Source organism: Hyperoodon ampullatus (assembly GCF_949752795.1).
Source record: "Hyperoodon ampullatus genome assembly, chromosome: 8".
Classification (NCBI taxonomy): Eukaryota; Metazoa; Chordata; class Mammalia; order Artiodactyla; family Ziphiidae; genus Hyperoodon; species Hyperoodon ampullatus.
The window spans coordinates 86020285-86029422 of NC_136921.1; the positions used below are offsets into that span (position 1 = coordinate 86020285).

At 41.6% G+C, this 9138-nt stretch overlaps 1 protein-coding gene across 1 annotated transcript in view; it reads left to right on the plus strand.

Moving 5' to 3' along the window:
• Positions 1-8482, plus strand: part of GORASP2 (golgi reassembly stacking protein 2) — a gene marked incomplete at its 5' end in the record, with an annotated part of 28853 nt that extends 20371 nt beyond the window's left edge. The window contains 4 exons of the mRNA XM_079710058.1: positions 1002-1125; positions 5258-5344; positions 6367-6477; positions 8043-8482. Of these exons, the coding sequence (XP_079566184.1) occupies positions 1002-1125; positions 5258-5344; positions 6367-6477; positions 8043-8383 (663 nt within the window). The 3' untranslated portion in view covers positions 8384-8482. The remainder of the gene's footprint in view (positions 1-1001; positions 1126-5257; positions 5345-6366; positions 6478-8042) is intronic.
• Positions 8483-9138: the final 656 nt, after the last annotated feature.

Here is a 9138-nt window from a genome sequence, read left to right on the forward strand (position 1 = left end):
AAGGCCTTACAGGACAGTTAACTCTTATGTATGACTAAATAAAAACCAAACATTCAAAAAGAAAACGCTACAGTTGTAAAGAAAGGGCTGCTGCCACTGTCATTTTATGGAGCATGGTTGGGCCATCCCCAATTCTAGAGGAAGTGAAGGGGAGCTGTGGGGAAGTGTAACCTCTCCTCACCCCCATCCACCATTGGCTCATGACCAGAACCAGTGCTGTTGTATGTTCAGACTCCTGCTACCATATCTGCTGCCCCAATCAGTTGCTCTCTGCCCCAGATGAGGCGCTATGGGCAGTCTGAGAAGACCAGAGGGTGAAATGGCAGCTAGGGAAGACCAGAATACAAGTTTTGTTGGAATGTGCCAGAGGGCACTGGAGCTGGCATAAGTTGGAGGATTCAGAGGTGAAATCACACATCCTCCCATCTGTAGAGTCCATATAGATTCATTCCCACCCCCACCCCATGCTCCCAGAAGGTAGAGATCTGGCTGCCACATTCATTCATTGATGAGAAAAGGTAAGGAGGACTCATGAGGTTAGACATCTTAAGAAATTTGTAAGGAATCTATCATGGTATTAAGACTTCAGCTGACTTCTTCCATGAGCAGTGAAAATTAAAAACACAAAACTGGCTGAGAATTCAAAGAAGAAGAAAGCAGTGGTGCTTTAAGGGTTGAGTATAATCTTTTTTGGCTGGCTAGGAAGGAGGAGAGAGAATCTCCTCCTGGTGTCGAAGTGGCTAGAACAGTGTGTATGATGGGCTAGATGCCATGTGTTAAAAGACTGGAAGTGACAGGAGGGGGAGATGTTTACAGTGCGTGGTCCTTGGCACGTATGAAAATTAGGAATGAGTGTCTGAAAGCCAAAGTGCCAGGTGAAAACTTTTGACAGTTAGTACATGATCGAAAAAGGTATCTGTAGGACCGGTGAGAGCCAATATTTATATTTTCTTTTAAGTAAATTTGAGTAATTTTCCTTTTTTCTTTCTTTTTTTTGGAAGGTCCAGCTGTCCTCAGTTAATCCCCCGTCTTTGTCATCACCAGGAACTACAGAAATTGAACAGAGTCTGTCTGGACTTTCTATTAGCTCAACTCCACCAGCTGTCAGTAATGTTCTCAGTACAGGTGTGCAGAAAAATAGATTCTGTTTTCAGTCTACTTTGTTTTACACGATATTGTTTTCTGTCCCAAGCTGTAGAATTTTAAAAGTTGATGCCAGTGTACTTTGAAAACTGTAAACGTGCTCTGCATTGACAGGCCCTGTCTGAAAGCTGGTACTAAATCATCACAGGCATTTGAACCTCTTCTCAGACAATTTTAGACCTTGGGCTTATCTTGTTGTAGAGTCAGGATTCTACCTTTAATTTCTGTTTAATAGCTCTGTTTACTCAACAGATGTTTGCATATCCCCTAAGTAGTAGACACTGGGGATACAAAAGTGAGCAGTTTACCATTCCTTTCCTAGGGACTCAGTCTTGCTCAGGGGACGTAACGCCTTTCTCCTCTTTTTCTGTACTCCTTGTTCTACCTAATATACTCCTTTTTTGTTTGTTTTGGTTTTCTTCAACAGCTTTCTGGAGATGTAATTCACATAGCATTCAATTTACCCATTTAAAGTATACAATTTAGTGGGTTTTGCAACCATCACCTCAATCAATTTGGAACATTTCATTACCCACCAAAAACACCCTGTACCCAGTCACTCCCTGTTTTCCCCCAATCCCACAGGCCTGGGCAATTACTCACCTACTTTCTCTTTCTAATCTAGACATTTCATATAATATGTGTGGTCTTCTGTGACCTTCCTCTCTGGCTTCTTTCTCTTAGAATAGTGTTATCCAGGTTCATTCATGTCATAGCATATATTAATAATTCATCTTTTTTATGGCTAAATAACGTTCCATTGCATGGATATGCCACATTTTGTTTATCCATTCATCGGTTGAGGGACATTTGGATTGTTTCTACTTTTTGGCTATTATGAATAATGCTGCTATGAACATTTGTGTACAAGTTTTTGCATGGACATTTGTTTTCATTTTTCTTGGTTATATACCCAGAAATTAGAATTGCTTGGTCACATGATACAGTTCTTAACTTGGTATGTTGATAGAGTTTATTTTTCCCTTTCCTTTTTATTTATTTATTTATTTATTTATTTATTTATAACATCTTTATTGGAGTATAATTGCTTTACAATGGTGTGTTAGTTTCTGTTTTATAACAAAGTGAATCAGCTATACATATACATACATCCCCATATCTCCTCCCTCTTGCATCTCCCTCCCACCCTCCCTATCCCACCCCTCTAGGTGGTCACAAAGCACCGAGCTGATCTCCCTGCGCTATGCGGCTGCTTCCCACTAGCTATCTATTTTACATTTGGTAGTGTATATATGTCCATGCCACTCTCTCACTTCGTCCCAGCTTACCCTTCACCCTCCCCGTGTCCTCAAGTCCATTCTCTACATCTGCATCTTTATTCCTGTCCTGCCCCCAGGTTCTTCAGAAATTTTTTTTTTTTTTTTTTTTTTTTAGGATTCCATCTATATGTGTTAGCATACAGTATTTGTTTTTCTGTTTCTGACTTATTTCACTCTGTATGACAGACTCTAGGTCCATCCACCTCACTACAAATAACTCAATTTTGTTTCTTTTTATGGCTGAGTAATATTCCATTGTATATATGTGCCACATCTTTATCCATTCATCTGTTGATGGACACTTAGGTTGCTTCCATGTCCTGGCTATTGTAAATAGTGCTGCAATGAACATTGTGGTACATGACTCTTTCTGAATTATCCTTTCCTTTTTTTAAATCTCCTGTTTTCTGGTTTTCTTTCTTTATACCAAGAGTATATTATATACTCAACTAATGTTGAGTAAGTGGATGAAATACTGTGACATGGTTTAGTTTTATTTCATTAATAGCCTTTTATTCTTGAGCTCTTTTTTTAATATGTATATTCCAAATTTGATCATATTCCACTTTGTTCTCAAATGGATTTAAAACAGCCCATCAAGATGCAGTTAAGGTCAACAGTATGATCCCTGGAGTTTGTCCCCTAGGTTCAAATCTCAGATCTCAGATCTTTTCAGAGTCTTTGTTTTATTTCCCAAAGATATGTATGAAATTTAAATTTTTTATTTTTTACAATTAAAAACTTGAAACATATTCAAAAGTAGATGACTATTAATAAAGATTCATTTGCGAAACAAGTAGAACAACCAGCCCCCACCGCCCAGCGTCGCCAGTTATCAGTACAATAACGTACCTCCCTACCCCCTGCTCTTTGCTGGGTTTTTTTCCCAGCTTTATTGAGGTCTAATTTGCATACCATAAAATTAACTCACTGCAAGTATAGAATCCAATGATTTTTATTAAGTTTATGGAGTTGTGCAATCATCACCACAGTCCAGTTTTAGAATATTTCCTAGATGACATTAAATATTAATGTCATCAGTATCAAGTCATGGATACATTTGGAAGATATTTTAAAGTTTATTTCATTCAAGCAGTGTTTGAGTTCTTTTTATGGTATTAAGATTTTTTTCTTACATCCCATCAGATGTAAGAAATGTTTTTTTACTTTATTCCTGAATAGACTTCCCAAGACAGCAATCCAATCTGTGTCTGATAACTCTCACCTGGCTTTACAGTGAGTGTTCCAGTGCAAAGTGTTCTGGCTTTAGGAGATAGCTGACATCTCTCTTCAAGTTCCAGTTTCTTTTGAGAGGCATTTTAAATCTTCCCTAATTACATTACAGTTATACTTATATTGTCATATAAGCACATGCACTGAGATCCCTGGTCTTATTACACTGTAGAGAAATGGTTTCTTGAATATTAAAAGACAGAGACGTAAATAAAGCAGAAATTGCTCAAAGGAGACTGAAAGAAATCAGCATTTTCACTTTGAGTAAATAAATTTAAAAACACTCAAATGTTCTAGCATTATAACATGTAAGAAACCACTTTTTGTTAGGCATTTATTTTTCTGTCTTTGCTTTAATTATATTGCTGCAAAGTAGCCCAAACAGTAGCTGTAGAAACATTAAAGTATGTGGTTTAAAAAAAAACCTCTGTGGATTTGAAAACTTTGGATTAAGAAATTTTCAGAAAATGAATATATCATTTTGAAATGACATTAATCGATGTGACCCTCTCACACTTCTTGTCTCCCTTTCTTTTTCTGCCCCTTATCAGAATGTAAATTTCCAGAAGGTAGTGATTCCTATTTTCTTTATGCTGTAAATTTCCTCAGTGCCTAGAACAATGTCTGACATATAGTAGGTGACCGCCCACCCAAACTTTAAAGACTGAACACACCAACCAACCGTCCAACCCCTTTGAGAATCTGATAAAACAAAGAACCCTCTCCTATTTTTGCATGGCTCCAATTTCTGCAAAAAAGTAAACACATGACTAAATAAATTTTAAAAGCTATCTGAAAATGGTTGCTTCATACTTTCAGGCACAATTCATTCTTGCTACCATATTTAAGCAGATCTCTGTAAGACAAAATCTAGAATCCATGTGCAATATTACTATTGTTTGGACATCAGCGAAACCTCCCACATGAGTAGGTGGTAAACATTAATAGATAATCTTTATTAGGTGGTATCGTAAGAGTTACTTGAATGTAAAGAACATGACCTCTTCAAGCTAACAGCCGTAAAAGTGGGAATGTACTAGACTTCAAAGGAGTCTCACAGAACCTAAGGTCAAAAGGAAATGAAGATTCAGGAAGCCAGGTCATTCTCCCCATCTCTGGAGGTCCACACGCTCTTCTGTCTCTTTCAGGCCATCTACATCATTCTCTTTTACAGACCAGAATTCACTGTTTCATGGGGCACATAGCCCCCCAGCAGCCCCAGGTGTACGTGGCCTTTTAGGTCAGGAGCCCAATAGAGACTGATTAGGATCCTTGTGTCCCATTTCCAAATTTCCAAAACGGTTTTCTAATCCAGCCCCGCTTAGGTCAGGAGTAAAACTCTTACCCGGTTTTACTTAGCTGCGGAGGGCTTGCAGAGCCCCCCGCCCTCTTGGCTCACGGTCTGCTAACAGCCATAGCGAAGGGCCAAGGGCAGAGCAGGTGGATGAGCTGTGGCAGTGATGCAGCTAGAGACCAACTGACTAAAGTCACACTGAGTGAAGACCTGACAACGGCGGGAGGGAAGGGATGGAAGACTGTCCGAGATAGTCTGCTCATTCCTTATCAACTGAAATTGTTAAAAGGTTGTGCTTTTACTTTAGGTGTACCAACAGTACCATTATTGCCACCACAAGTAAACCAGTCCCTCACTTCTGTGCCGCCAATGAACCCAGCTACTACATTACCAGGTAAGTAGCAGGAGACCTATATGTAATAACAATAGCTTTACTGATATTGTGCATCTTAGAAAACAATGAAAAAAATTTCTACCTATGCGGTGACTATTTATGTCTTTTACTCTCATTCTGTCTCTGCTGTAACTTTGTGATAAGTGAGACCAAGTGGCAATGAACTGCTGTCACCAGCCAGTCAGCTGCTGAGCCTTGGGCTCCTTAACCCCAGCCAACCATCCTCCCTGCCCCCAGTGCAGCCTGAGGCAGGAATAAGGAGTATATAGACTGTCCGTCCTTCAGCACAGGGCTTTCTGGTTGTTGTTTAGTGAATAAGACATTGTGTCCTGGAGGAAAGCACTCCTTACTCGAGTCTTCAGTGGCTCTAATGTTAGGTTAGATTTTTGTTTATTTCATTTACTGTTCGCAGTAAAGACCAAGTCCCTTTATCCAGCAGATAACGATCAGATATTATTTCAGTGATCAAATATACTTGCATTGTGAGAGCCTTTAACTGTATGGCTAAAGATGTCATTACCCAGGCATATTAAGCCATTAACCAAATGTGTGCACACACAGAATGATAAAGCAAGTGTGGTAAAATGTTAACATTTGAGAAATTTGAGTGAAAGATATACATGGGGATTCTTCATATAGATTAGCATCTGTAAGTCTGAAATTAAAAAGGAAAAAGAAAAAACAAAAGCCTGAGAGACTGTAAACCTCAACGATCAAAGAAAATCAGTTCCATATTTGCTGAGATAAATCAGCCCCTTCTCCAAGACCCAGGCCAGCATCATTCTTGCTTTCGGGTTCAGAAGTGTGTGTTTGTTTTAACCCTTTGCCCACTTAGCCATCTAATCACTTAGGTAGAGAAGGATGCTTCACTTGGGAGAGATTTTGTTATTGTTACTGTTGTTATGATACGAAACCGCCACACGGTAAGTGGACTTCTGGTATTCTCACTTTGAAGTGGGTAGTATTTTTTTCAATATGCAAGGATTGGATGATTTATCTTTTGTTCTCTGCCTTCTTTTCAGGTCTGATGCCTTTACCAGCAGGACTCCCAAACCTCCCTGCCCTCCCCAATCTCAACCTCCCTGCCCCGCACGTCGTGCCAGGTGTCAGCTTACCAGAACTCATGAACCCGGGTATGTTGCCCATCTTGCCTTCCTAGGACTCTGTCTAATAAAAAGCTTTATCCAGGAAAGGCAGTCCTCTATTTCAGTCTTTTCCTAGCAAGGACAGATCAGTTTAACAAATTTCAGCTGCTTCAAATAAAAATCAATCTTTTTTATTTAAAAAGCTTGAAAAAGAAGAGGAGGAGGAGTGTCTTCGTGATGCTCCTCTGCCTGGCGGCCTCTCCTCCCCCTTTCTCCTCTCCTGCACCTGACAGCTCAAGCACCACAAAGGCCAGCTGTAGAAATAAAGAGCAGTGGCGTGGCCTTGCTGGGCTGAGTTGGATGGGAGGTGTGCGCAGTTCACTCAGTGGGGGCAGATGAACTCCCTGTGATTCTCCTCATGTTTTGGGCAGCTGCCACCCGGGGAGTAGTGATACCTGTTCTGCGTGGCTGAGGCTAGCTGGGCTTGCTACTTGATAAATATTCTTCGTTGTTAACACATTTTTTATAACAAAAACTGTGAGAGATTTTAGCTACAAATAGTTAAGTTCACAGATATTCAGAGTGTTTACACTCATATTCTATGCACTGATGAAAATGAAGCAGCAGAATGTCCCCACAAGTCTGCTCTTCTGGTTAATGATTGCCCAGATTATCTTTAGCTTTGAGATGGCCACAAGTCGGGTCTGACTTTTAATTGCTAATCTCAGGAATTTGGCCCATCAGTGATGTCAACGAGTGATCTTATTACACCGTGGCATTGTCACATTTCTAACGGCCCCAACGTTACCCATCCTCATTAACCCATTTGCTTTTCAGCGCAATGGGTTAAAAAACAAATGAAGTCAGTAAGTTCACACGAATGTTTACTGTCTCAGCGCTCCCTTTGTCTTTTCTTCTGTGCCCTGTATTCTTGGCTTCTGGCTCTGCCCTTTCCCCAGACTGACAGACTCTAAGAGTATTAAGGGTTTCACCAGGCCCCAGGTTGCCCCAAACCTGTTTTACAACCTGCTTTTCCTTTGTTTCTTAAAGAAGTAATACTCTTTCCCTTCATCTGCATTTTAAAATCATTACAATAAACCCGCCAAGTGTACTATAAATAGTTGTACTATAAATAGTTATAAAGGCTGAGTACTTCTGGTGAGGCTAATGCCAGGGGCTACACAGCAGGCCCTTCCCTTGCAAAACCTTCACAGGAGGCCTGGCCCCTGTGTCTCCTCTTCCTCTTGTCTGTCCAGAGGGCAGCTTATATCCACCTGCAGCTTGCCCGAGAGAGTGGAGTCCTCCTGCTGGGCACTCCATGTAGCTGCATCGCAGGCTGGGTGGGCTCCTGTCCATCCTGGCTGGGAGAATCATTTCCTCCCTGAGCTCTGGGCTGAGTCACATGAGGGAACCTTTCCTCCTGGCCAGCTGGTCCTGCAGTGAATATTTAACTCTGTCCTGGCCTCCAACTGAGGATAATCAGAAGTTGTGATTTGTATTGTCTCTCCTCAGCTTCAGTTTCCTTAACGAGATGCAAATTCATAGTCGTGTGACGCTGACTGCTGCTCTTCTAGTGCTGGGAGGATGTGTGATCTATGCTGTTTTTGTCCTAGGTTTGCCACCTCTTCCTTCCCTGCCTCCCCAAAACTTACCTGGCCTTGCACCTCTCCCCATGCCATCCGAGTTCCTCCCGTCATTCCCTTTGGTTCCAGAGGTCTCTTCCGCGGCAGGCTCCACAGAGCTACTGTCCTCTCTCCCACCCACCGGCAGCCCACCCTCCGACCCTGTCCCGACCACTGCAAGGGCAGATGCCGCGTCCACACTCACCGTGGGTGTGACGCCCCCCACTCCCAAGGCTCCGGCCACTGTTGAGGACAGAGTCGGCGAATCCATCCCAGCCAGCAAGAAGCCTGTCTCTGCGGTTACGGATGCAAATGCCTCTGAGTCACCTTAGCTTTGGACCGGCCTTCGGAATTGGTGTGGAGCGCTTATTTCACCACAGGAGTGTGTCTGGAAATGCAAACTATAGTTAGTTTCATACTAGTTTGTACCGTATCTGTAAGCATCCTGTAAATAATTCTAAGGGGAAAACTAAGCAAGAGGACGTGGGTTTGTATCCTGCCAAGTGGGGGTGGGGCTCATGGGCCGGGGAGGGAAATGTCAGGAAGTGCTTGTATTTTAAAACAACCAAAAAGAATTGTAAGGGTGGCTTGCTGCCGGGTTTCCAGCACCATTCTTGAGGGCGTACGTCCTTGGGAAAAGTGGCGACAGGGTGTCCCTAGGCTCCCTGTCCTCCTGCTGCCCCTTCTGTAAGAAAATGAAGTACTTCACGCCTAATACCCACACGCGGCATTTCTTGTATTTTGTAAATCATTTGCGAGAATGCAGACCACCTCAGTAAACCATGAAAGGAAAAGATATTTTACTTTTTGGTCTCTGTGAGTCACATCTCTATTAAGGTTTACACGAAAATTCCAATGAAAGATGTTGTTAAAGTTACACTATGTGCACTATTAATTGAACATCTTTTTATTCAGCCTATACACAGATCTTTGTTTTGAGCTCTCAAAAGTACTCAGACAACATTTTGTAACTGCTGCCGTTGTTATACGTCCACCAAAAAATGGCATTTAAAAAGAAATAAAGATGTTCCACAATTTTAAACCAGAAGGTGGCACTTTATAGCTACTTATAATATTATAGGTATAC